A 27879-nucleotide genomic window follows, 5' to 3' on the forward strand; every position below is an offset into this window, starting at 1 on the left:
CCCGTAAAGACTACAACTCCCAGAGTGCCGTTGATACCTCACTTCCTTCTGGGTGGGTATCATTCACCATCAGCAACACAGGATTCGCAGAGGAGGGAGGAGAAGAACAAAATGGCGCTGACCAGGTGGGTAGGGGAGGGGGAAGAAGCGGGAGTTTATTACGACATAGGGACAGGTTGTTGTCTTGTTCCCGCATTTCGTGTTTTTAAATATGTGTGTGTGTGTGTGTGTGTGTGTGTGTGCTGTAAGCCTAGATATATGCACATCGTGGCCTGTGGCAAAGTTGATGGATTACGGGAAGATTGCGTTACGGAGGTCTGAGGTGATCCGGGCATTTTTCTTTAGCGCTTATTCCACAGGCCGTTTCGGCCGGCCTGTTTTCCCGCGTCGTCGCCGCCCCTACTTAGTGCCCTTAATAAGAATAGTGAAATCCTTTCAGAAATGAAAGCTTCGGTTCACAAAAAAATAAATGTTTGGCCACACGGGATTAGTCTACTAGCCAGTAAAAGAAGGTGCTGGGTGGCCACCCCTTCTTTGCCCTCCGCCCCCCCCCCTAGTTAGGATCGGTAGGGTGTGATTGATTAATCATAGTGTACCGAAAATTGAAGTTCTAATTTTAAAATGGTTTTCACCAGGCAAGGATGGTATAGGAGAGATTGGTGATAATTATGGCTTCCATGTGCGCAAATCGTTAATTCCAGGTGGGATTAGAAGCCACTGCTGGATATATTAAGCAGAATTGGCTATTTTTTACACTTCTTGTTGTTAGCTGCGAAGTCGTGTCAAACCCATCGCGACCCTATGGACAATATTCCTCCAGGCCTTCCTGGCCTCTATCATCTTCTGGAGTCCATTTAAGCTCACACCTGCTGCTTCATTGACTCCATCCAGCCATCTCATTCTCTGTCGTCCCCTTCTTCTATTGCCCTCAATCTTTCCCAGCATGAGGCTCTTCTCCAGTGAGTCCTTCCTTCTCATTAGGTGGCCAAAGTATTTGAGTTTTAGCTTCAGGATCTGGCCTTCTAAAGAGCAGTCAGGGTTGATCTCCTCTAGGACTGACCGGTTTGATCGCATTGCAGTCCAAGGGACTCGCAGGAGTCTTCTCCAGCACCATAGTTCAAAGGCCTCAATTCTTTGGCGCTCAGCCTTTTTTATGGTCCAACTTTCACAGCCATACATTGAAACTGGGAAGACCATAGCCTTGACTATATGCACCTTTGTTGACAGGGTGATATCTCTGCTTTTTAGTGTGCTGTCTAGATTTGCCATGGCTTTCCTCCCAAGGAGCAAGCATCTTTTAATTTCTTGGCTACAGTCCCCATCTGCAGTAATCTTGGAGCCCAGGAAAATAAAATCTGTCACTACCTCCATTTCTTCCCCATCTATTTGCCAGGAATTGAGAGGGCCAGATGCCATGATCTTGGTTTTCTTAATGTTTAGTTTCAACCCAACTTTTGCACTCTCCTTCTTCACTTGCAACAAGAGACTCTTCAGTTCCTCTTCACTTTCTGCCATTAGAGTGATATCATCTGCATATCTTAGGTTGTTGATATTTCTTCCAGCAATCTTAATTCCAACTTTTGATTCATCTAGCCCTGCCTTTCTCATGATGTGCTCTGCATATAAGTTAAATAGGCAAGGCGACAGTATGCAGCCTTGCCGGACTCCTTTCCCAATTTTGAACCAATCAGTGGTTCCGTGTCCAGTTCTCACTGTTGCTTCTTGGCCCGCATATAGGTTTCTCAAGAGACAAATAAGATGGTCTGGTACACCCATCTCTTTAAGGACTTGCCACGGTTTGTTATGATCCACACAATCAAAGGCTTTAGCATAGTCAATGAAGCAGAAGTAGATGTTTTTCTGGAAGTCTCTAGCTTTCTCCATGATCCAGCGTATGTTGGCAATTCGATCTCTAATTCCTCTACCTCTTCGAAATCCTGCCTGTACTTCTTGCAGTTCTTGATCCACATACTGCTGAAGTCTAGCGTGTAGGATTTTAAGCATAACTTTACTAGCATGAGAAATGAGTGCAATGGTGCGATACTTTGAACATTCTTTGGCAGTGCCTTTCTTTGGAATTGGAATGTAAACTGATCTTTTCCAATCCTGTGGCCACTGTTGAGTTTTCCAAATTTGCTGGCAAATTGTGTGTAGCACTTTTACTGCATCGTCTTTTAAGATTTTGAATAGCTCAGCTGGAATACTGTCACCTCCACTAGCTTTGTTGTTGCTCAGCTTTTCTAAGGCCCAATTCACTTCACATTCTAGGATGTCTGGCTCGAGGTCAGTGACCACCTCATTGTGATTATCAGGGACATTAAGCTCATTCTTGTATAGTTCATCTGTGTAATTTTGCCACCTCTTCTTAATCTCTTCTGCCTCTGTTAGGTCCCTGCCATTTTGGTCCTTTATCATGCCCATTTTTGCATGAAACGTTCCCTTCATCTCTCCAATTTTCTTGAAAAGATCTCTGGTCCTCCCTATTCTATTGTTTTCTTCTATTTCTTTGCATTGTTCATTTAAGAAGGCATTCTTATCTCTTCTAGCTATTCTTTGGAATTCTGAATTCAATTGGGCATATCTTTCTTTTTCTCCCTTGTCTTTCGCTTCCCTCCTTTCCTCAGTTATTTGCAAAGCTTCCTCAGAAAGCCATTTTGCTTTCTTGCATTTCTTTTTCTTTGGGATGGTTTTGGTTGCTGCCTGTTGTACAATGTTGCGAACCTCTGTCCATAGTTCTTCAGGCACCCTGTCTATCAGATCTAATTCCTTAAATCTATTTGTCACCTCTACTGTATATTCAACAGGGATATGATTTAATTCATACCTGACTGGCCTAGTGCTTTTCCCTACTTTCTTCAGTTTAAGCCTAAACTTTGCAACGAGAAGCTCATGGTCTGAGCCACAGTCAGCTCATGGTCTTGTTTTTACTGACTGTATATAGCAGACATGTCAAACACAAGGCCTGGGGGCCGGATTCGGCCCACGAAGTGGTTTCATGTGGACTGTGAAGCCATCCTGGAAACAGTGAGGGAACGGCCACCACTGCCTTGGCCCTGGCCCAGAGACCCTCCTTCTGCCAGAGACCCTCAAATCTGTCCCACTCCTGCCTAGGCCCCCATAGGCACCCTTGATGCAAACAATGTAGAGCTGGCCACGCCCACCCAGTAAGCCATACGCACTCTAGCCATGCCCACCCAGTAGGCCACGCCCACCCTGGCCATACCCACCCGGCCCCCTGAGGGCAACTGCAATGCTGATGCGGCCCTCAATGAAATTGAGTTTGACACCCCTGGTATAGAGCTTCTCCATCTTTGGCTGCAGAGCATATAGTCAATCTGATTTCTGTGTTGACCGTCTGGTGATGTCCATGTGTAGAGCCGTCTCTTGGGTTGTTGGAAAAGAGTGTTTGCTATGACCATTGTATTCTCTTGACAAAATTCTATCAGCCTATGCCCTGCTTCATTTTGTACTCCAAGGCCAAAGTTGCCTGTTATTCCGGTTATCTTTTGGCTTCCTACTTTAGCATTCCAATCCTCCATGATGATAAGGACATCATTTTTTGGTGTTAGTTCTATAAGGTGCTGTAGGGCTTCATAGAACCCGTCAATTTCATCCTCTTCAGCACCGGTGGTTGCAGCATAGACTTGGACTACTGTGATATTGAATGGTTTGCCTTGGATTCGAACTGAGATCATTCTATCATTTTGAGGATTGTATCCCAGTATTGCTTTTCCTACTCTTTTATTAAGGCTACTCCATTTCTTCTGAGGGATTCTTTCCCGCAATAGTAAACCTGATGGTCATCTGAATTAAATTCATCCACTCCTGTCCATTTTAGTTCACTGATACCTAAGATGTCGATGTTCAATCTTGTCATCTCTTGTTTGACCACGTCCAGCTGTCCTTGATTCATGGATCTTAATTCCAGGTTCCTATGGAGAAAGAATCTTTACAGCATCGGACTTTCCTTTCACCACCAGACACATCCACAGCTGAGCGTCCTTTCAGCTTTGACCCAGTCGCTTCATTCTTTCTGACGCTACTAGTACTAGCCCTCTGCTCTTCCCCAGTAGTATATTGGACACCTTCCGACCTGAGGGGCTCATCTTCCAGCGTCATATCGTTTTGCTTTTTGGTACTGTCCATAAGGTTTTCATGGCAAACGTACTGGAGTGGGTTGCCATTTCCTTCTCAAGTGGATCACGTTTTGTCAGAACTCTCTGCTATGACCTTTCCGTCTTGGGTGGCCCTGCACGGCATAGGTCATAGCTTCATTGAATTATGCAAGCCCCTTCGCCACGGCAAGGCAGTAATCCATGAAGGGGATTTTTTACACTAGCAAGCCCCAAACAAAGCATTTTTCATATATTAACTTTATATCTTCAGTTTTAATTTCTCAGTTGTGTATAAAGCACTCCTGTAAAGCTCAATCTGTAAAGCTCAAAATCTGAAGTTATTATTTGGAATAACTGAAATAGAACTTGCAGCTTCTGAGTTCCTAAACCACTCTAAAAACAAAACAATTCAGAACTGAAGATGACAAAAGAGAAAATGAATCTTTCCTCCATGGATGCAGTTGCCAAAATATTTGAAAAATGTTAAGCATTGTGGGTATTTTATAGTGAAAGACAAAAAATTTTTGGAATAAAAGTTACATGTTAAAAAGAAAGAGAACAATATTAAATTCTTCTGTTTGCTTAGTTTTTTACCAGCACCAACCCAGTTGTCTCAGGACCAACTGGAATTAGAAGAGAGAGCAAGATCTCAGAGAGTGAGACAGACTGCATTGGTGTCTTCACGAAGGGAGCCTCCTCCTTATGGTTATCGGAAAGGATGGATACCACGAATGTTGGAGGTAAATAATAGTTTGCATTCATTTAGCCACCAAAAATGATTTCCCTCTTAAAAGATAAGTCTGGACTTTTGAATGCAATATGTAGATTTTATTTAAAATGCTTTTTTCTCCTAAGGTCAACTTAGATGTTCCAAATTCAGAATCCTTGAATTTGCTGTCTAGGTGCATTTTGCTCAAATTTAGTTGTCAAACATTTTGCAATCTAAAATGTTTTACTATGCTCTTTATTGTGAAGCATAAAAGCATAATAAACAATAACACAGTTACCAAATTAACTAATGCCCATTGTTGCTCGGTCCAGTAATAACCATTCAAGATTGAATAATCTTCCTCAAGGACATTGAGAGTGGAAGAAAGCTGTACCAGAAAAGCATAATCTCTGCACCCCAGCCGCCCTGAGTCTTCGGAGAAGGGCGGGATATAAATGGAATTTAAAAAAAAAGTCCTGAAGATGTCTTTGAGCCACGTTATGAGGGTCTTTGTAGGTCCTTCATCTGTAACAGAAATAGACAACTGTCCAGCCAATCTAGTAAGACCAAGTTAGTGTCTTAACTATCATCTGGAATCCACACTTAACTGTGACAAAGAACCGTCCCCTGTGTTTTCTCACTTTATGGCAGACCACTGCCCAACATGATTTTTATCTCTGGCCAATCCCCAGCATAAAAAGTACCATCCAGATCTCAAAAGGGACAATAATCTGGGCAGATCTTCAAAAGCTACCTAGGGATACATGTTTGATCACCTGAGAAATAAAGTACAGGTGGTCTTTCATTTACAACCACAGTTGTGTTCAGAATCTGTTGTTAAGCAGAGTGGTCATTAAATGAGATGACACACGACTAATTTGCTTAGTGACTGCAACCCAGTTCTTCCAGTTGCAGTCATTAAGTGGATCAGTGGAAGCGGCCCAGGCTTCCCCAGACATGGTGGGGCAGAGAGAGGACCCGGGCCGCCAACCACCTCCAGAAGGCCCAGACCCTCTTCCTACCTTAATGGGGAAAACAGTCACAAGAATGTGGCTGTTTCCTAGCATTTTCACCAGATTTGAGGTCCATTCCTCAGGTGCCCAAAGGGATTTCTCTCCCCTCCATGCAAGAAGGGAGGAACGGACCTCGAATCAGGCAAAAACCACTAGGAAGCACCAGGATTCTGAACCTTTCAGAAAGCTGGTGATCGCTGGCATTTTTCTTTCTCCAGAACCTTTCTGAGCCTCCCAGAGGAAAGGGAAAATGATAGCAAACATCAGGTTCTGAGGTAGTGTTTTCCTCCCCTTGGAGCCTTTCTGAGGGGAGGGGGAAATGCTAGAAATATATGCTATAATCTTGCTTGTATAATATCTCTTTGTTGCTAAGCACATCGTTTCAAAAGTATATACGTGATTAATAAATGTGTTTAGGACAGACATGTCAAACACAAGGCCCGGGGGCTGGATCCGGCCCGCGAAGTGGTTTCATGTGGCCCGCGAAGCCATCCTGGAAACAGTGAGGGAACGGCCCCCACTGCCTTGGCCCTGGCCCAGAGACCCTCCTTTTGCCAGAGACCCTCAGATCTGTCCCACTCCTGCCCAGGCCCCCATAGGCACCCTTGATGCGAATGATGTAGAGCTGGCCATGCCCACCCAGCAAGCCATACACACTCTAGCCACGCCCACCCAGTAGGCCACACCTACCCTGGCTACACCCACCCGGCCTCCTGAGGGCAACCGCAATGCTGATGTGGCCCTCAATGAAATTGAGTTTGACACCCCTGGTTTACGATTACAGCATAGGATGTGACTGGCTACATGACAACTACGCAATTTCAACCTAAACATACGGCTTTTGGAGGAAAACCTTTTCGTCAGATCAATGGAAAAATCAGTTTTGAAACCAAACAACTTTCAGAAACATTTTATGTTGGATGAGAATAATAATACACAGAAAACCAAAAATGTCCTGATGGTTCCAAAACTTGTGATTTTAATTTCTGTTATTTTTTAAATAAACTTTCAGCTCTTAATTTCAGTATTTTGTGCTCTTGTCCACAGTCTAATCACATTCATTTTTTTATTTTTGTGTAGGATTTTGGAGATGGAGGTGCTTTCCCAGAAATCCATGTTGCCCAATATCCTCTGGATATGGGCCGAAAAAAGAAAATGTCCAATGCATTAGCTGTTCAGGTGGATTCCGAAGGAAAAATAAAATACGATGCTATAGCTCGGCAGGGACAATCAAAAGACAAGGTAATAGGACTCTCAAAAGTTTATATTTAAATTATAATTGCTTCAGTTTACTAAAATGTTTTGCTATGAATAATGGAGAAGGTGTTCAGAAGAAAAAATGTAAAGGCTTTTTTAAAGTGCTGAAAGGTTTGGAAAGAAATTCAGGTCTTTCTCTTTTTTCTCTGAAGATGTTTTTTGTTTTTCTTTTTTTCCTAGAGATGAAATCATGAAATGAATGAAATCATAAAAAATGAAACGTGAAATATGCCCTAATATTTTATTTTTAAACAAACAAAAAACTATTGTGAAACAAATCAATATATGTATCAATTCAAGAAGCAACTATATAACATTTTTAGAAATTCTGTCTACTGCAGTATATTTTGGAAAATGGGATTATATTTTGAATAATATTTTTCTGAATTACACCCTTAGTAATATAGCAACTCCTGGGTTTTGTGATTATTAGCTACATATGGAATAAAGTAGTAAATTAATTTATTTGTGTAAGCAAGCACTGAAGAAATAATTTCATTCCAAAGCAATATATTTGTCCATATACAGAATAGTCAAGGTACATATTTCTCTTTCTATACCTAAGTATTACTACTACCTAACTATTACCTACACTGTTTTATTGGTCTGCCTATTTCTGTGCTGTCTCTTCAGGACTATGGATAGAAGAGACTTCTGGCCATGATTGTTGGAGCCTGTATTGTTTGCTGTATTGATTATTGTTAATGAGTGTTGACTACCTCAACTATGAATTTTGTTATATGTTTTATATAGTTGTTTATATTGTTTTTGAATTATATTTTTGGTGTTTTTGTGCTTTTTTAAATTGTGAACCATTTAGAACCATATATTGAGAAGGGTGATTATAAAATTTAAATTATAAATAATCTTCACTCATGTATAAGCCATGTTTAAGTCATGTTGACTTAAAACCACAATTGGGATTAGAATTTCAGTCGCTAAGAGAAGCCATTGTAAAGCAAGATGTCAGATGCCCACATCACTTAACATCTGGCACTCCCAGCTTCCAGTGTTAGGCAAGAATCACAAGCTGTTAAGTGGAGGGAGGCCCACTTAAGGAACACGGGGATGTATTGAGGTTGATGAAGGTTCCTGCGAGGCCAAGCACAGGCTGCACAAGAGTTGGGGGTGTTGTAGTGCGGCACAAGGGCAGGGAGACTGGGAAAGAAGCTTCAGCTGCCGTAGCCTGACCCAACATTGCAGTAAAAATGCACCACATTCTGGGAAAAGTCCAATACTAGGGAAGCCTTCACGGTGGTGGGGGAGGGGGACAAAGCAGCCAACCTGTAGGAAGTGTCCAATGCTGGAGAATCCTCTACAACAGATAGTGAAGCAGCAACTCCCCCAGGAAACACCAAACACCTGGGAAGCCTCCACAGCACATGAAAATTGTGCCGTGTCAGGGAATTCCTGTCCCAATGGTCATAAGTCAAGGACTACTTCTGAAAAATAGTTTATTCTAAAGTACAGTACGAGGTTATGCAGTATCGTCATGGCACATGGAGATTATTTAGGTGATTTGAAGCAATTTTCACAGATAGGTAGGCCACTGGCTAATTCTAAAATGATTATTCAAAGTTTATCACACTAAAGTCCATTTATTGACCTTATCTTAAAGTGTGGTCTTATTTTAATTATTCTACTTAGAACTTCTTTTTTTAATGTTGGAAGAACGTCTTTGCATTTTATTTCCTAGGGTTGACTGATTATTTATTTTGGTCTTGGAAGTAAGATTTGGTTCTTTATGCATTGAGATTCTTGTGAGTTTTATGGGCAATTACAATAAAGAAATAATTGCTCTTTAAATGTCTTTCATTTCACTTTGTGAAATGTGATTCTGTGGGTACTCATTTTAGGGATTGTTAATTTTGGAAATTCCTGGATGAGAATTGATAAATGTCTCCTATGCTAAATTATTATTAGGACTCAAGTCTCTTTTATTGCAGACAAATGAACAAAGATTTAAAACAATCTCTAATGAGCAATATATACCCATTTGAACAAAGAATTGTAGTTGTGATAGAAGACTATATACAGTAGCTCAGGGCTGAACTGTGGAGTCCTTGGTGCTGTTTAAGCTTGGTGCTTGCTTGTAGACATTTCATTAACTAACTAACTCAGTGTGAGTGAATAAAGGTAACATTAGTGCAAAATGTGATACGTAAAACAGTTTAATGTCATCACATGGACAAACTATCATATTTTAAAAAATACTATACAAGCAAAAACAATGTGATGATATAAAAAGTTTATATTGGTGATAAAGTAAAAGTTGTTTAAACAGAAAAAAATGTAGAACAGGCTTGAACAACTCTTTGAGGGGAAAGGTCCAGATTGAAATCTTTAAAATAATTGTGAGCCCCCAAGCAATAGCTGGTGATCAGGCATCACTGGAGCTAACAGTATATGTGAGGCTTGGAGGTGTTGTGTTTTTCATAATGAAAATGGCTACAAGAGCCTATGTGGTAGTGGCACTCCTTCCCAGAGGCATGGATTGGTTGTTTTTCAAAAAATGCCAGTGGGCTCCACAAGACTGCATAAGACACAGCCTGCACACTACATGTGCAAAATTGATCTAGACCATATAGAAACATACTGCTCCAATCCAAGAATATGCCATCTTGTTACAATCATAAAAGCTTGGAAAGATGGTTTAGATTACCGGTACTTTTTTCTTTCATTAAATTGTGTCCAATTCTTAGAGACTGCCAGAACAAGTCCCTGCACTTTTCTTTAGCCAAATTTCTGTATTTCTGCATCATAAAATGTAGATAAACAAGATAACTGTAGTTCCAAATGGAAAACATTCCTAGACCTTTGATTACCAAAAACCAGAATTCAGGAAAGTTTTATGCATATTTCTCCTATCTAAAGCTAAGAGTATTAAATGATAGTTTTTAATCTTATGCTGACATAATATTAGATATGATGGAGCTTGTTCAATGCTGGAAAATTAGTCCAGCCTTCTAAAAAGCTGCAGAGCCTTTTTTTAATCTACGGTGTTCCTTTTCTTTAGTGATCTTTTTCATGTTTCAGGTCATTTACAGCAAATACACAGACCTCGTTCCCAAAGAAATTATGAATGTGGATGACCCTGAGCTTCAAAGGCCAGATGAGGATGCTGTCAAAGAGGTATAGCTAATGATGATGCATGTGATGGTAAAAAAGGTAAAGATCTGCCCCGTCCATTGTGTCTGACTCCAGGGCACGGTGCTCATCTCTGTTTCTTAGCTAAGGGAGGCATGCACATTTTGTCCAAATGTTTAATGTATTATATGTATTTGCAGCTTACAGAAAAGACACGAGTTGCACTGGAAAAGTCCGTCTCTCAAAAAATTGCAGCAGCAATGCCAGTCCGAGCAGCTGATAAACTAGCTCCAGCTCAGTATATTCGGTATACAATACTTTTTGTATTGTTTATTTTTTTATATAGCTATAATATATGCCTTCTTCACATGATTATGTGAAAACAGGAGCAGTTACGGGAAAATTGAAAAACATGTTATTTGTGTTCATTCCTGGTAATGAATTTTATCTTGGAAATATGTATCAGTCTCATGGTCCATAAAAGGTCAATAAGCACAGTAATGTCTATGAAGCAATAGGACATTTAACTGGAAATTTTATTCTGTATATAGTCAATAAAATTCGATAGAATGTGAAATGTCAAGTTTTGTTCTGGGTGTGAAACAGCTTACCTGTGGTAAGATGGGCGGCCAATAAATTTGATAGTTAAACAAATGTGTGTACAGTCTAAAAGTACAGCAATGCTGGAAAATTTATTTATTTGCCGCCGATCTCGTAACAAAACCGGTAAATGTAATAAAAGTTTGTACTAAGACCTTTTTCTCACTTTGTCAGATACACACCATCACAGCAGGGAGTGGCATTTAATTCTGGTGCAAAGCAGAGAGTTATTAGAATGGTGGAGATGCAAAAGGATCCCATGGAGCCTCCAAGATTCAAGTGGGTTTTAGAAATACTGCTTATTCAGAAATAAGAGGTTTTTTTTATAAGTCCTAATGATGCTATGATTTTCACATATTAGGATTAATAAGAAAATTCCTCGTGGGCCGCCATCTCCTCCTGCTCCAGTAATGCATTCTCCCAGTAGAAAGGTAATGCTTTCACAGCTGGTTTCTTCCTCCAAGTTGTCTTTTGTTTTCATGTTTATATTATTGTTTTTGTTGTTAATTTCCCACAAACCCTGTATAGTTTTAAATAATTCTAGCACACATCCACACTTCTCTAATGCAACTCACACTTTCACTCCCACTCTAACCTCACCCTCTCCCAATGCTTGAGTGAAGAGCCAAATCTTAACCCGGGTCTCCCCTGAAAGTTAAAAGAGAGGAGACCTCCTGGATTTTGGAGGGAGGACGTTCCATAGGTTTGGGGCTGCATTAGAAAAGGCACGCTTTATATAACCGGCAAAAAAAGTAAATAGTTCTGTATATACTTCAGCACGGTTAGCGCTGTACATTCCTATCAACTGCTCAGGTGGTGTAATCACTTTACAGAAAAACAGCATGTTCTTTGAGCTGATAGGTGGCTGAGGTTGCTTTCAAAACTATTAGGAAAACTATCAGGAGTGAGGATGCATAGAAATTCTCAATTTACAACTCAAAGCTGACCTACCGTAAGCTGAGTCCTCAAACCTTGGTGCTTCTAAAAAAGAACATGATTAGATGATTTTAAAAAGTCCATCTTTGTACTTCAAATTATTGAAAAGTTCTTCTTAGTTTTCACTTTCCAAAAGACAGATCTTCAAAACCACTCTGATATAAATTGGTACTTGCTATTTATTATTCTGCTATAGTGTTGAGAAATTTCCTTTCCATTGATAAAAATAAAAAAACCATTCTATTTTCTGTGTAGATGACTGTAAAGGAGCAGCAAGAATGGAAAATTCCACCTTGTATTTCAAACTGGAAAAATGCAAAGGTAATTAATTGGTTATGGTGACAAACCCTACAGATAGCATCCTAAGAATCTCACTGAAAAATGAGCAATTTGGATTACTTTGAAATATCTAGAACTGAGTAAACAAGCTACTTTTAAAAAGTAGTTTATTTTTTCCCATTAGACGGATATTAGAATAACAACTTGGATAGGGTCGGGCAACCATGTCAGTTGCTAATCACTGAAATTAGTTCCACAAATAGAGGCTTGTTCAGTGTAATAAAACATTATAGCATAATAGCAAAAGTATTTTAAGTGTCTCCATAATAAAAGTTCATAATGAGTATTTATTAAGCCGCGTGTAGACTAACTTTCCTGCTGCATTCTACTGAAATTAAATTAAAATTATGGATTTGCTTTTGTAGTACAAATACTTTTTATGGTCATTAAATGCCTTTTCTCTTTTTTACAGGGTTACACTATCCCATTAGACAAACGCCTGGCTGCAGATGGTAGAGGATTGCAGACTGTACACATTAATGAAAATTTTGCTAAATTGGCAGAAGCTCTTTACATTGCTGATAGAAAGGTCATTGTTTATCAAATTTATATGCTGCCCATCTCCACTGCCTAATATTCTATCTGGCTAAATTCTCCGTGTTTATATTACAATCCAAAATGTAAAGTAACGTTGCTATTATAATTGCTTAAATTCTGAATTTTGTACAGGCTCGTGAGGCTGTAGAAATGCGAGCCCAGGTAGAACGCAAGATGGCTCAGAAGGAAAAAGAGAAACATGAGGAGAAACTTCGGGAAATGGCCCAGAAGGCCAGGGAACGAAGGGCTGGAATCAAAACTCACATGGAGAAAGGTACCACCTTTCAAGTGTTCCATTTCATTATATTTCAAATATTTTTACTTAAACCTGTTGAACAATCTTGTTGGGAAGATTGCAATGAATCTGCAGGAATGGTGTGCTTATCAGTCTCTACCTTTTGATGTATGCTGCTTTTCACGTACAGGACTGCCACCTGATTGCATTTATGTTCATGTAAAAATGAATTAGAGAACTTGTGGTCCTAGAGCCAGATGCAACCAATCCTATTTTGTCCCCTCACATTCCCTATCTAGTCACAGTTGTTAAATTTCCCTCCCTTTTGAAGTGGGAAATAAAGGAAAGCTGTAGTGTAAGCCCTAAAAGCAAGCATAACTTTTAATTCCCAAAATAATTCCAGGTCCCACACACTTTGTAGACATCAGTGTCCCCAAAAATCATGTGTCCCTTTGTCCCAAAAAAGTTGCCCATCCCTAAACTAGAGGTAAATTCCATAATTTAGTGATGTTTATTCCCAAATATTAACCTTCAGTGATTTTTATTGCATAAATAACTTGTAATGAATTTGATCACTTTTCAATTTTGAGTCAACTTGTATCTCAAATTTACCTATAGAGGATGGAGAAGTTAGGGAACGTGATGAAATCAGGCATGACAGGCGAAAAGAAAGGCAGCATGACCGGAATCTTTCCAGAGCAGCCCCTGACAAAAGGTAAAATTATTCAACTAGTTTACAGCTGACACTTTTTCTTCTACCACACACACAAAAATAGTTCCACTATATGGAGATAAAAAAACTACAGTTGCCTTGTAATTGTTGTCTCAGATTGTACTTCTTTGCCAGAATTATCCTTTATGCCAGGGGTGTCAAACTTGCCCTGTATTCTTGCCCTGTACACCGCCCTGAGTCCTTCGGGAGAAGGGCGGTATAGAAATATTAATAAATTAAATTAAATTAAATTAAATTGCCGGCCCACAGGCCGGATGCATCATAGCAAAACTGCACCCACCCCATTGCCAGCAATGGCAAAAAAGGTGTGATACATCGCGACTTGCGAGTTTGACACTCCTACTTTATGCAGTGCAGTAATCTCTTCAGAAATGTTGAGAAAATAGTATTACGAATGGTTCTCAAAATGATACAGAAAAACCAAGAGTTTGTAGCATTGAATTATTACTTTATTACATTATTGCACAAAAGAACATTGGTAAGCACCCGACACTATCATAAGATATAAAACCTGTGATGTTTTATCCAAAGAGCAGGACTAAAGTTCATTCTGAACATAAACTTGTATGTTGCATCCTATACATTTTCCTTCATTTTCATCCTTCATATTTACCAGGCAAATTTTAATCTAATTTTTTAAACTGAAGTGCAGCTAATAATTGTTAATAAGTGGCTAAGTGTTAATAATTAACAGAGATGCAATACTGTTAAATTCAGATCAAAACTACAGAGGAATGAGAACAGAGATATTAGTGAAGTCATCGCATTGGGCGTTCCTAATCCTCGGACATCCAATGAAATTCAGTATGACCAGAGACTGTTCAACCAAACTAAGGTAAGGAATTCCAGGAGTACATGGAACATCAATTTCTCTATCCGATAAAGAATATGAATATTTTTTTAAAAGGCCACTGGTATACATAGCACCTTACAGTTAATTCTTAATTTGTTGTTGATCCTGTGCTTAAATCCTGGTTAGTATAGGCAGAATTGGATAATATGTGAGTATACAAAAGAACGTTTACAGTTTTGATAATTATACCTACCCTGGTAGTCCTCAGTTTATGATCAAAATTGAGATAGAAACTTATGTCATTTAATGAGGCAGTCATTAAGTGAGTGGCACCCAATTTTATCTTTCTTGCTGTATTTGTTAAGTGAATCATGGTCATTAAGTGAATTATAGTCATTAACTGAATCTAGCTTCCTCTGTAAAGATCTTAAATTGTGATCACATGACCCAAGCTGCAACAAGTGTTGTAAATACAGGCCATTTTCCTGGCATTTGAATTTTGATCACGTGATTGGAGATGCTGCAGTGGTCATAAGTGCAAGGACTGGCCACAAGTCACTTTTTTCTTTTTATAATTAAACTTTTTGTTTATTTTCTAATGTTACAATTATATCTTTGAAAAGCAACGTGTCGGCTGAGTTACAGTGATTCAATTTTATACAAATCTCCATCTATTCAGCCAATATTCCTCTCTAATTCTCTTAATATGTACTGTCTTTTATTAGTATACTTCTTATTCTATCAATCAGATACAACATGTTCCATTTTTTCTATAGTATTCTGTATAGTTGATTTTTTAGTTATAATCACAGTTTGAGTTTGCGTATCTGAGCTGCTTTCTCATTTTTCTCCAAAGGCTCTAATTTCATTCCCAGCTGTAAGAAGGATTTGATAAGTTGCTTTTAGTGTATCCAGAATTTGTGCCAAATTTTTCTTCATAAGAAAAGTCTGTTCCTGGTCTTCTTTCATAATGATGAGTTAAATTAAAAACTTTTAGTTTTTTTTTTCAGTAGATAAAGAGCTAAGTCTCTCACAGCTGGTGTTCAAGGTTACAGGAATCTTATCTTATTTTCTGAATTGTAGTCTCTTAAAGAATAACAGATTGCAGCTTCAGGTTTGGCCACAGGATGTCATCCCACTGTTTAAAAATTTCCTTTGAATCTAAAGTTATTTTAATCCTTTCAGTTTTTCTTCTATTTTATGAGGAAAAGCCCCAATCTTCAATAAAAATAGAGAGTAAAGAAATAGATAATGAAGAGTCTTTTAATCCACAAATTTTAGGAAATAAAGTCCCAATTGGGCTCCAATTATTTTTTTCAAACGTTTTCGGCGCCCCTGGATCATCAGTCACTGCTGTTTTTAGAGGGAGGAGTAAAATCCCTCTTCCCTCTCCACAGTGGGGAAAAGTACTTTGCAGCTTTTGTAGGTAAAAAAAGAAGTTAGAATTTAAGAGAGGTAGATGTCATCCAGTCTCTTCCACGCTGCTTTAATGTTGCCTGATGGTAAGTGTGACTTCAGCTGTCCACAGCCTAGTGACCAGCCATATTGCTATGGCCGGTCTTTTGTCCACCGGTTTGGAGGGAACGCCAGCTCTAACGGGAGAGCTACCGCTTTCCCACGATCCAGCGAAAGCCCCTCCTTGCTGGTCAACTCTCCGGGGTGACCTTTCAACCCTTTTAGGGCCCCCCAGTGATACGAAACTGGGCGAGGGAGACGGAGCTCATCTCCCAAGCACCCATGGTGGTCGCATCGACAAACCGGAAGTCCACAAGTCACTTTTTTCACCACCATATAATGGTCATTATACAAATGGTCAGAAGTCAAGAACTATTATACTCTGCAACTGCTAGGGAGAAGCCATCTTCACCCTTTCTCTCAAACTATCCGTGCTGACTTCTCATTCCTCCAGAATGCACTCTTTCCCTTCTGGGAATCCAGACTACATTCCATCACATAACCACTCCCACATCCCCTGCAAAGCTGGGGATGCCTGCTTACTGTTCTGTGCACTTTGAAAGTAATGCAGTCACATTACAGCATGAGAGCCAGACTATGCCATAGGTATCCAACTTTTTGGCTTTCCTGGGCCTCAGTGAAGAGGAATTGTCTTGGGCAGCATATAAAATATATAACATTGTTAATGTATACAAATCATATTAAAATTTTATGATCTTGTGAGGCCACATTACTAGCTGTCCAGAGCTGCATGCTACTCACAAGCTATGGGTTGGACATGCCTGCTCTACGCAAACAGATTATTCGTGTCAAATCCTTTTTTCTCCAATCTCTGCTAGTGGGGAGGAGAGCAAGTGAGTCATGTAGGAAATCTCCTTTCCTCAGCTATCTTCCCCCACCCCCTCAAAACAGAAATTGGAGAGGGACTTAAAGAGTCTCTTTTCCGTTTGCTCTTCGACACATCAAAAGCAGGAAGGGGTAAATATGTTAGAAGCTGGCAGTGAAGCTCACAAATGATCATGTGACTGCAGGATGCTACAATTATTGTGAATACACATCAGATGACAACTGCTTTAATTGTGATCACATAACCAAGCTACAACAGCTACAACCTTGACCTGTTGTCTTTTTCAGCTGTCATAACTTCAGCAGTTGCTGAACAAGTGGTTGATAACTGAGAACTACCTGTATATGTTAATGAAATCTAGTTAGCTGTCACTTCTGACCATTGTGGTATTAATTTCTGTGGCCTTGAAAGTTTTTGGTTACCTTCCCCAGAGTTTACATTTATATACTTGGAACAGTTATTATGTCCTCCTCTGTACTTTTTCTCATTTGTTCTCTTCTCAAATGTGATGTCCCCAAGCCGTAATTCCCTACATTTTTTTCCTACTAAATACCTTATGTTAAAACATTTGGTTCCCCTTGGCTCTCCTTCAACCTGCCCAGATTAGATTATAGTCTCAAACTTTTACCCTGGGCACTGGAACCACATTGGTTACTGCTGTCCAACAATGTAAAGTCCTTACTGCTGACTTCCTAAGTGTGATATGCCAGCCATTTGAGATTTCCTTTTCTATAGGACTATCCAAATATCAAGAGTTGACAATGAAAATGTTGCAGGAAACCTTGCCAAAAACTTCACTGAAATTAAGCTTCTCTCCTTTATCCACAGCTTGCATTCTTTGTATGTTCTGCCTTTCTTTCTGGCTACTTTAAGAGGCAAAAGTGATTAAAACAGTGAAAAAAAGGAAGGCTTGTCACATTGTAGCTCTAAAGACTTCATAGTTCTCCAATTTAACTTTTAATAACAGTAGTATATCAAGTTGGTGGGTCAATGTAATTGTTGGTTTTTGAGATGACTCATTTCTGGAATTTGTTTCTTGTTATCCTAACAGTGCGAATTATTCCTATATTTGACAGGGCATGGACAGTGGCTTTGCAGGAGGGGAGGATGAAATTTATAATGTCTACGATCAGCCCTGGAGAAGTGGTAAAGACATGGCCCAAAATATATACAGACCAAGTAAAAATGTGGATAAGGACGTGTATGGCGATGATTTGGAATCAAGAATAAAAACTACTAACAGGTAGGGAAATGAATGTGAACCTCAGTGATTGGATTTTTACAAGAAATATATTACATATTTCTTTTTTTTTCCTCTTGCAGGTTTGTTCCTGATAAGGAATTTTCTGGCTCAGATCGTAGACAAAGAGGAAGAGAAGGACCAGTTCAGTTTGAGGAAGATCCTTTTGGTCTAGACAAATTTCTGGAGGAGGCAAAACAGCACGGGGGCTCTAAAAGACCTTCTGACAGCAACCGTCCTAAAGAACACGATCATGAAGGCAAAAAGAGAAGGAAAGAGTGAAAAACTGATTTCTCTCTGGCTTGCTGAGACTGAATTCAGAGCTTTAGCTCTGTGCTGAAAATAATGTACCATGAGTGTTCAAAGGTAACATTTCCCTACGGAATAGAGGAAAGAAAAAGCAGACTGCCGAATAACATAGGCTCTGCATCTTGGTTTCTAAGTATGTTCAGAGGAGTGATTTATTCTTTACTTTAAAACGTTATTCCAGATACATTCTTTTGTATATAATTTTGTCTATTTCTGCTATGTATTGTACTTGAAAAAAGGGAAGAGTACTAATTGATTTGCTCTGATGTAACTGTCCAGTTCCATTTAACCTTTATAGGAGCAGCTGCACTCAAATTAACTAAGATGAATATATACATACCAAAGTTTATTTTAATTTCTTTACATAGCAATTAAATAAAGGCTCCTTTTAATTGGTATTAGCAAGTATTTCATCTGACTGTCTTGTCTTCTTGACGTTTAACTTCAAGCTGAAAGATAATACAAAAAACAACTCAATACCCATTTTCAATTTTTTAACCAAAATAAATATCTGGACTATGTATTAATATATCCATTGTTAAACAATACAGTCTGTATTATGTATGCAGATTACTACTGTATACCTTTCAGATATTGATACACATTGAACTTAAGCTATCCCTATAGCAGTGTACTTTTAATTAGAGATGCACATGATATGGAACTTTTATCTTGTCCCAGGCGCAGAAAAAACACCATTTATAAGACATATTCTGGGTAGATTATCCCAACATTTGGAGCTGCTTTGTTGTAGGTTTTAGCCAAGACAAATTTTGGATTGTCTTGCAGGACAAGTAAAGAAATGCCACTACAATTCTGTTCCTCTCTTCCTTTTATCAAACGTACATGCTCTTTCCTGATCATTGAAGCACCAGCCTCTTCCTCTCCTTTGGTTGTTGCAACAACCTTACATAAATTCAAGCATAACAATATCTATGCTCCAGCCAGCATGCCAGTTCTTTCTACAATTGTCTCAATGTCTTCCCTTTGCTGTTACCTTTTATCATTGCTGGCTTTCCCTTTTCCTTGCTGCCTGCCATCTCAGAATGTACATTTTCATTCTAGCATGGACAGTCCACACCCAAAATGCTTTGTATATCCTGCTTTTACTGTTACTTCTTAATTGTAGAAACTGGGTTTTCTTAAATGTGTATAAATAACAGACTAATGAAGCTTTCTTTGAAATAAAGAGAGGTACTTGATATATCTTAAAAGAACTGAAATTACCTGTGACCCTTCAAAAGTATGATCTTTCAACAAAGCGTTATTGCGACTTTCTTCTGTAGCAAATCCAATCCAGCCAAAACCTTTATGGAATCCTGTTTGTACATTCTGAACATTAAAGAGAATACATTAGTTGATCCAGATATCTGAATAAATGTCCTCTTTTATATTTGGAAACACCATTCATGTTAGTTACTGCTTAAGAGTTTGTATTCAAACTTATGAACACACAAATTATATTATCTGTCAGGTAAACTAGAAACCATTTTCCAATACGCAACAACAAATTTGATAGAAACTGTTTCATGGAATAATAATTTGAGAATGGTATTGATATTTTTTTCTTTTATTGATACAGAAAACTAAAATATATGCATTTTCAGCAAGTAACCCCCAATTCAATTCTGCATATTTTTGAATAGTTTTGTGTATGATCACACAATGTTAATTAATAATAAAGGATTTTAAAATGTTAGTTAGATAATATGTATTTGACTGTTTATATATGTTGGTATATGTGCTACTCCACTTACAGAGATTCTATATGGCTTACAGTAATAATATAATTGTTAATCTTTTTTAAAAAATGTTAAAAATGCATAATTTGCAGCACAATACCTGAAATTACATACCAAGTCCTATTAATTATGGGGGAGTTTAAAACAAATGTGTACTTATCGTATTAATCACTGGAAGTCAAATTACTCAAGGATAACTAAACCGTGTCTACAATCAGCTAAGAAAGCCAAACAAGACAGTGTATTTTCTTTTAAAGCAGTGATGAACAAGTGTTCAATTTCTCATGCATTGTACATTTGTAGCAAGTAATACTACAAAAAGCATTGGTATGCCAAGTACTAAAAGCTAAAGATGTCAGCTTTACAACAGTACGTGTATCATAAATTAATACTTATGCTTTATTTTGTACAGTGAAATGTAAGATCTGTATAAAATATTTTTATGCATTTCTAATTCCAGAACACCTTAGTTACAATAATGACAAAATCATTCCAGTAAAAAATAAGATAACCCATTAAAACATTAGGATTGCATTCTTGATAATGAACAGTTTTTATCTTTGAATTATTCCCACTATGATCATGGAAGAGAAGGTAATTTTTATATGATAATTTTGTCCTGGATCTCATACCTTACATTTATGTTCAAAACCTGAAAAAATAGAACTGAAATTATCCACAGCAAAGGATAATCACTATCTTTACACAAAGCTTCTTGTCTTTATAAAAAGTAACTTATTCTCCCCAGTTAGAAAAATGTTTACTAAGAAAATGGGGAAGTAAATAATTAGCCTCATCAATTCGCTGCCCTACAAGTATGTTAAGCTAAAAAGATAAAAGTAAAGGTTTTACTGGACAGTATTATGACTGTCCAGTTGTGTCCGACTCTAGGGGGGGTGTGCTCATCTTAGCTGAGGGAGCCAGCATTGTCTGAACACATTTCTGTGATCATGTGAACAGTAGGACTATATGCCAAGGCTCACAAAACACTGATACCTTCCCACTGAAGTATCTATGTACTTGCATTAGCTTCATCAATTTGGTGTCCTACAAGTATGTTAAACTACAATCCTCATAATCTCTAAAAGTGGCTAAAAAATAAACTATGCAGGCTCAGAATTATGGAAAGTACAGTAGTGATGAAAAGTTTGAATCTTTATCCATAAGCTTGCAGTATTGTGACCTACAACAGAGGTCCCCAGCCTTTAGGGCACCAGGGACCGGTTCCATGGAAAGAATTTTTTCTGCGGACTGGAGAGTGCGTGGTTTTGTGTGCTGCCTGCATCCCGCGGATGGGGCTTTGCTTGTTTGTGTGGACCGGTTGCTGGCATGCTGCAGCCCAGTACTGGTCCATGGACCGGGGTTGGGGACCCCTGACCTACAATGTTCATGGTGCTTCAATAAGAATTATTCAGATAAGAAATTCTGGTTAAATAAACAGCACAAATGCTGCAGCATGTCCACTGAACAAACTGAGCCAATATTTTCACTGGAAAATTTAACTAGAGTAATCAGGTCTTTTAAGAAGTCAGATGCAAAAGATTTATACGATCTGAAGAGAAACCAGTGTCAGATACAATAGAAACGTGAAGGATCCACTCCATAAAATTAAACTAATTGGTTGTTACTACCAATGTTTGCTATTAACACATCTTTATGGTAGTGAATAAAAGATCTCTACAAACCTCTTGTCTCTACTTATGAAGGTAGAAAGGGCTATAGATCTATTGGCAAAGTCTCTGGTTTGCATCATTACACAGATTGTATGAAAATGCAGTAACATTCCTAAGCTTTCCGTTTTTTCAGTTACCCAAAATCACTCTTAAAAAGCAAGGCACGAAATACACTAGGAAACTGCAAACATTCACAATGGCAAAAGATCTAAAGGCCACTTCTAATATTACTGTTTGTGTGTTAGGAAAACATTGAATAAAAGTGATGTACATGGGAGAATACGAAGGAAATCATTATTATCCCAAAAGCATGTTGGCAAACTAGATAGAGGAGCCTGAATAGTCTAGTAGGCCACTAAAACTTTATAGACAGTGAGATTAAGGTGGAATTTGTGGCCTCAATTTGCAATAGTTAATATATTCAAAAATATAAATGAGCTGAAGAAGTTCTGTAAAAATGAATAGTCAAAATATCTTGAAACTACTGAGCAGCACTGATCAACAGATAACTAGAATAGAGTAGAATACAGCTGTAAGGGACCTTGGAGGTCTAGTCCAGCCCCCTGCTCTAGCAGGAGAATCTATATACCATCTCAAACAAGTGACTGTCTAGTCTCTTCTTAAAAATCTCCAGTGATGGAGCACCCATGATTTCTGGAGGTAAGCTGTTCCACCGGTTAATTGTTCTCACTGTCAGGAAGCTTCTCCTTAATTCTAGGTTGCTTCCCATCATTTCTTGTCCTGCCCTCTGGTGCTTTGGTCAATAACCTAACCCCCTCTTTTTGTAGCAGCCACTCAAATACTGGAATACTGCTAACATGTCATCCCTATTTCTTCTCTAGATTAGCCAAACCCAAGTCCTGCAGCTGTTCTTCGTATGTATTAGTCTCCAGGCCGTTGATCATCTTAGTTGCTCTTCTCTGATTTTTTTCCAAACTCTTAACATCTTTTTTGTGATATGGTGACCAAAATTGGCTGCAGTATTCCAGTTGTGGTCTTTCCAGGGTTTTATAAAGTGGTACTAATAACTCGTGTGATCTTGATTCTATGCCTGTTTATACAACCCAGGATTGTATTGGCTTTTTTTTTGGCTGCTGCTGCACATTGCTGGCTCATGGTTAAGTGATCGTCTAGTACAGGGGCAGGCAACCTCGGCTCTTTTATGACTCATGGACGTCAACTCCCAGAATTCCTGAGTCAGCATAGCTGACTCAGGAATTCTGGGAGTTGAAGTCCATGAGTCATAAAAGAGCCAAGGTTGCCTACCCCTAGTCTAGTAGGAGTCCAAGGTCCCTCTCACAGTTAGTGTTTTTAAGCCAGGTCTTGCCCAATCTGTACTTGTACCTTTGATTTTTCCTACCTAAATGTAAAACTGCTTTTCTCCACAATAAAACTCATTTTGTTGCATAGCGCCCATTGTTCAAGTTTGTCAAGACCTTTTTGGATCCTGAGTTTGTCTTCTGGGAATTGGAGTCACTGATACTAAAGGAGATGCTACCACTCACTAAAATTTCACATACTTTCCCCCTTAAATAATGTGAATGTGGGCTCAAACGTATTCAAATAAACTCATGATATGCTTGATGTCCTCATTCCACAGATGCGGCTTGCACCAAATTGTAGGTCACAGTACTGCCAGATTAAAGAGAGTTTTAAAGAATTCCCAAACTTTTAACCACTTACATTAAAATAACCTAGAGCACTTTTCTTAAACTCTTTTCTATCAGGATCCCTTCCAATTTTTAAAAATTATGGAAGACTCCAAAAAAGCTTTTGTTTGTATGAGTTAATTTATTTATATTTACCATATTAAAAAAATTAAAGTTACACATTCACTGGTGTTACCTCTTCTCACAGTTGTTTGATGGGATTTTAATACTGGATTATTTTTCAACATAAGTTTGCAAATAGTTTTGATTTCAGGAACCCGAGAGGCACTTTAAGAAACACTGCTGTAAAAGACAAAGTTAGAGGAAACTGCCAGAAAACCTTGATAAATATCTACTTATGTTTATTTACCTACAATACTATTGTTCAAATACAACTTGAATATGTTTACAAAGGATAAATCATTTAAGGACCATGATACTTACAAAAGGCAGGATGCATTTCTTCACAGGTCCAAATTGAGTAAAATATTCTCGTAGTTCATCTTTAAAAAATAGCATGAGGTCAGTAAAGTATAGATCAGGGCTTTTCAATCTTTTCACCCATTGTACCACTTTTAGTATATGGCAACATCTGAGTACTACCAGTAGCCTAGCAAGGTGTCAAAAACTTGATGACCAAAAAAAAAAGGAAAAAAGTGATGTAATACAGGTAGTCCTCAACTTACAACAGTTTGCTTAGTGACTGTTTGATGCTACCATGGCACTGAAAAAAGTGCCCAAGCCACAGCCGAGCAAGACACCTGCCTGCGTGGCGGCGCTCTTCCTCCTGTCCGAGGTTTTCATTGTTGTGAGCATTTCTGTTGAGGATTGGCACCAGGGATGGGGGTGTGTTTGGTTTTTATTTCCCCCCCCCCATCTGCTGGGTGGTTGCAGCAGGTTTTGCTCACTTCACATGACCCTGGGACACTCTGACCATCATAAATATGAATCAGTTGCCAAGCATCTGAATGTAAATCACAAGACCCTGGAGATGCTGCAACATTCCAGCTGATCGGTGCTTCTTCTAGGCTCAGCAGAAGCACCAGGATCAGCGCCGAGCTCCAGCTGGAACCTGGTGGTAATCCTAGCGCTTCCACTGAGCCCTGACAGCCCAAAGAAGCACTGATCCTTGCACTTTTGCTGAGCCCTGACAGCCCTGCAGCTCCAGCCATCTCTAGCTCAGGCTTGTGCGGTGCTGCCATTCCTGTCCCACGCTACCACTTTCCTAGGATGGTTGCGTACCACCTGCCAGGTGCCAATGTACCACTGGTTGAAAAGCCCTGGTATAGATCATTTGATGCACTACATTTCTAAGAGCCAATTTCTCAATCAATGGGTGAACTATTGTGGGCTTAAGAAAATGACTGAGGGGCAGGGCTAGCCACCCTAAATTTCTCACAACCCTTGGGATAATACATTACACACATTTGATGGAAATGAGTGACTAAATGTAACTGATGCTGCTCAAAAAGTTTGGCTTCAAATTTCAGAAAGTTCTACAACACAGCAAATAGCAATGGCAATGAGCTTTTGGGGAAACCACATCCTCCAATTGCTCAAAACATATAACCGAAGTACAATTCACAAAATTGTACATTTGATTAATTTTTAACCTGCCTAATAATAGCTCTCTGATCAACATTATAAGAAAGGGTTAAAATTACAGATTTTAATTTAAATGAAACACAGATTAAATGTAGTCCCTGAATGAGAAAGGATTACTTTGCTCCTTTATCCATACAATAATAAAGGCCAAAAAGTATTTTTTTATAAAAAAGCAAACATAATCAACAGTCAGTAAGAAAAAATAGATTCAAATTCAAATTAACGATGGAACCCATTGTTTGAGACCACAGTTTACTCATAATAAAATGAAACTATCTTCTGAGTTCATATAAGACAATGAACTATCACTATGCACACTGGTTGTCTATTCTAGATAAATATAAGTTCCAATCTTTATATCATGTCCATTTATTCCAGAATTAGTGTACATAAAACCAAAACAAGCACACTACAGTAATTCTGTTCTACCTTGCAAACTGTACGGGGAAACTACACAATATCGGCAACAACTCATTTGTTTCGGGCAATTAATAACATAATAAAAACAACAGAATAACAGAGTTAGAAGAGACCTTGGAGGTCTTCTAGTCCAACCCCCCTTCTCAAGCCTATATCATTCCAGACAAGTAAGTGTCCAGTCTCTTCTTAAAAGCCTCCAATGATGGAGCACCTACAAATTCTGGAGGCAAATCGTTCCACTGGTTAATCGTTCTCACTGTTAGGAAATTTCTCTTTAGTTCTAGGTTTCTTCTCTCCTTGATTAGTTTCCACCTATTATTATTAATCACCTTTTATTATTACTATTATTAATTTTCGCTACATAGCCCCAGTATACAGTATATAAATTCTGGAGGCAAATCTTTCCACTGGTTAATCGTTCTCACTGTTAGGAATTTTCTCTTTAGTTCTAGGTTTCTTCTCTCCTTGATTAGTTTCCACCTATTATTATTAATCACCTTTTATTACTACTATTATTAATTTTCGCTACATAGCCCCAGTATACAAACGACCACACTGAAAATTTCCATACGGGCTCATCAGCGTCATCCTCCCCTGACTGGCGCCATCTAGTAGGCACCTTGATAAGAAGACAAGTGATCGCAGTCAAAACCCGGAATATCTCCTCAAAGCAAGAGGAATTGGCAAAGAAGACATCGGCTGAGATAAAAAAAGTTAGGAAAAATCCGCTTCAGCCTCTTCACAGGAAATAAATTGGAATTTCTGCCCAGTTAAGAGATGTCTCGGAGATATAACCCTACCCTTTGGCAGAACGAAAGCTTCAGTCACTGAAACCACCAGCGAGGGAAAATCCTTAATACCCCGTTAACCATCGTAAGAAAATGCATCTTCCCTCACTCACTTTCCTCCACGTTCCAGGGTATTCGCCTAACAAAGACCTCGAAGACACGCCGAGAAACACCCCTCGCTGCCATCTTAAAACGAGGGACAGACCACCTTGTCCGGCTCAGGCGGTTTCCAGCCAATGGGAAGCTAGTTTCCGCTGCTTCGGCGGAGCGCGTGCAAGGTCACGCCTCGAGTTAAGATGGCGGCGGCCACGCGGGAAGAAGATGCGTTTCGTCGCCTCTTTCGTTTCTATCGGCGGTGGGAGGGGTCGGATCCCACCGGGGTGATTGACTTCTCCAAGCCAGCCGGGCGGCAGGTAAGCCGAAGGGAGCCCTCCAGCACTTCGCCCGGGCGGAACCTGCCAGTCTTTGCTGCCAGGAAGGTTTTCCTTTCGAGAGACCCTCCCCGTTTCCGCTGCACGTGCTGCACCTTTTTCGTCATTCGGCGGATTGTGTGTATATCGGCGTGAAGGCTTAGCACAGGGGTCTTCAAACTTGGCCCTTTTATGACTTGTGGACTTCAACTCCCAGAATTCCTCAGCCAGCAAAGCTGGCTGAGGAATTCTGGGAGTTGAAGTCCACAAGTCATAAAAGGGCCAAGTTTGAAGACCCCTGGCTTAGCAGTAACAATCTGGGGAGGGTCTCCATTAGACACTGAAACATTATTGCGCGAAAAGACTTGCTCGGCCAATTTTAATTAGTCGATACAACATGTTTTCAGTGTCTTAAGAGCCCCCCCTCCTCCCCAGTGCAGCGTTAAGCAAAGTATTGGCCGTATTTGAACCTGCTAAATCGTAAAGCATTGTTTACTACTTAACAGTGGCAGCTTTGAGGATAAATCATGTTCTAGTTAACATAAACGATGTTTAAAAGTATCCTGGTCAGATAACATTTGCCTGTTACGTCTCTGGTTCAAAACTCGGCATATTTTTTTTTAAAAAGTAGTATGGCGTATCGGTTAAGGGGAGTAGGAAGATCGGATTTTAATCGATCCTCAACTACAGAAAGTTGGTGATTTGCAGCGAGTTGCTGCTGCCTGTCAGTCCAGCCTACCTCATTGTTCTGTGAAACTAGATTGCAAGTGAAATTTTGAAATCTACAGGTGAAACTCGAAAAATTAGAATATCATGCAAAAGTTCATTTATTTCAGTAATGCAACTTAAAAGGGGAAACTAATAATATGAGATAGACTGATTACATGCAGAGCAAGATAGTTCAAGCCGTGATTTGTCATAATTGTGATGATTATGCGTACAGCTCATGAAAACCCCAAATTCACAAATGCACAATCTCAGAAAATTAGAATATTACATGCAATCAATAAAACAAGGAGTGTACATAGAACAATATCGGACCTCTGAAAAGTATAAGCGTGCATATGTACTCAGTACTTGGTTTGGGCCCCTTTTGCAGCAATTGCTTCCTCACTGTGGCATGGCATGGAAGCTATCAGCCTGTGGCACTGCTGAGGTGTTATGGAAGACCAGGATGCTTCAGTAGCGGCCTTCAGCTCTTCTGCATTGTTTGGTCTCATGTCTCTCATCTTTCTCTTGGCAATGCCCCATAGATTCTCTATGGGATTCAGGTCAGGCGAGTTTGCTGGCCAATCAAGCAGAGTAATCCCACGGTCATTGAACCAGGTTTTGGTGCTTTTGGCAGTGTGGGCAGGTGCCAAGTCCTGCTGGAAAATGAAGTCAGCAT

The 27879-nt window shown here is 39.3% G+C and overlaps 3 protein-coding genes across 4 annotated transcripts in view; 2 read left to right on the forward strand and 1 right to left on the reverse strand.

Annotated features, from left to right (window-relative positions):
• Positions 1-18610, forward strand: SNW1 (SNW domain containing 1). 2 transcript variants are annotated; one of them, XM_083375460.1, is made up of 14 exons: positions 1-125; positions 4702-4855; positions 6918-7079; positions 10131-10226; positions 10382-10488; positions 10956-11060; positions 11143-11212; positions 11973-12038; positions 12469-12585; positions 12726-12867; positions 13447-13543; positions 14279-14396; positions 17733-17899; positions 17980-18610. In XM_083375460.1, exons 1-14 carry the CDS (start codon positions 112-114, stop codon positions 18176-18178), a joined length of 1614 nt encoding a protein of 537 aa, XP_083231586.1. In that variant the 5' UTR covers positions 1-111; the 3' UTR covers positions 18179-18610. The 2 variants fall into 2 exon arrangements, with proteins under 2 accessions (XP_083231586.1, XP_083231587.1); XM_083375461.1 differs by lacking the exon at positions 1-125 and adding an exon at positions 151-322.
• SLIRP (SRA stem-loop interacting RNA binding protein) lies at positions 18419-26350 on the reverse strand. Its single transcript, XM_083375646.1, has 4 exons — positions 26196-26350; positions 23714-23772; positions 19433-19537; positions 18419-18654 (listed from the first exon to the last, which is right to left on the reverse strand). The coding sequence occupies exons 1-4, from the start codon at positions 26266-26268 to the stop codon at positions 18616-18618; spliced, it is 276 nt and encodes a 91-aa protein (XP_083231772.1). The 5' UTR covers positions 26269-26350; the 3' UTR covers positions 18419-18615.
• ALKBH1 (alkB homolog 1, histone H2A dioxygenase) overlaps positions 26293-27879 on the forward strand; it is a 30084-nt gene continuing 28497 nt past the window's right edge. Inside the window, exon 1 of the mRNA XM_083375563.1 lies at positions 26293-26495. Coding sequence (XP_083231689.1) covers positions 26379-26495 — 117 coding nt within the window. The 5' untranslated portion in view covers positions 26293-26378. The remainder of the gene's footprint in view (positions 26496-27879) is intronic.

The sequence above is a fragment of the Vipera ursinii genome, assembly GCF_947247035.1.
Source record: "Vipera ursinii genome assembly, chromosome: 1".
Classification (NCBI taxonomy): domain Eukaryota; kingdom Metazoa; phylum Chordata; class Lepidosauria; order Squamata; family Viperidae; genus Vipera; species Vipera ursinii.

Coding starts and splice junctions, on each gene's coding strand:
- SNW1 (XM_083375460.1), top strand. Junction 4,856..6,917: donor GGATACCACGAATGTTGGAG/GTAAATAATAGT, acceptor ATTTTTGTGTAG/GATTTTGGAGATGGAGGTGC. Junction 7,080..10,130: donor AGGGACAATCAAAAGACAAG/GTAATAGGACTC, acceptor TTCATGTTTCAG/GTCATTTACAGCAAATACAC.
- SLIRP (XM_083375646.1), bottom strand. CDS start 26,268: ATGGCAGCGAGGGGTGTTTCTCGGCGTGTCTTCGAGGTCTTTGTTAGG. Junction 23,773..26,195: donor ACCCTGGAACGTGGAGGAAA/GTGAGTGAGGGA, acceptor TATTTTTTAAAG/ATGAACTACGAGAATATTTT. Junction 19,538..23,713: donor AGAAATGCATCCTGCCTTTT/GTAAGTATCATG, acceptor TTTAATGTTCAG/AATGTACAAACAGGATTCCA.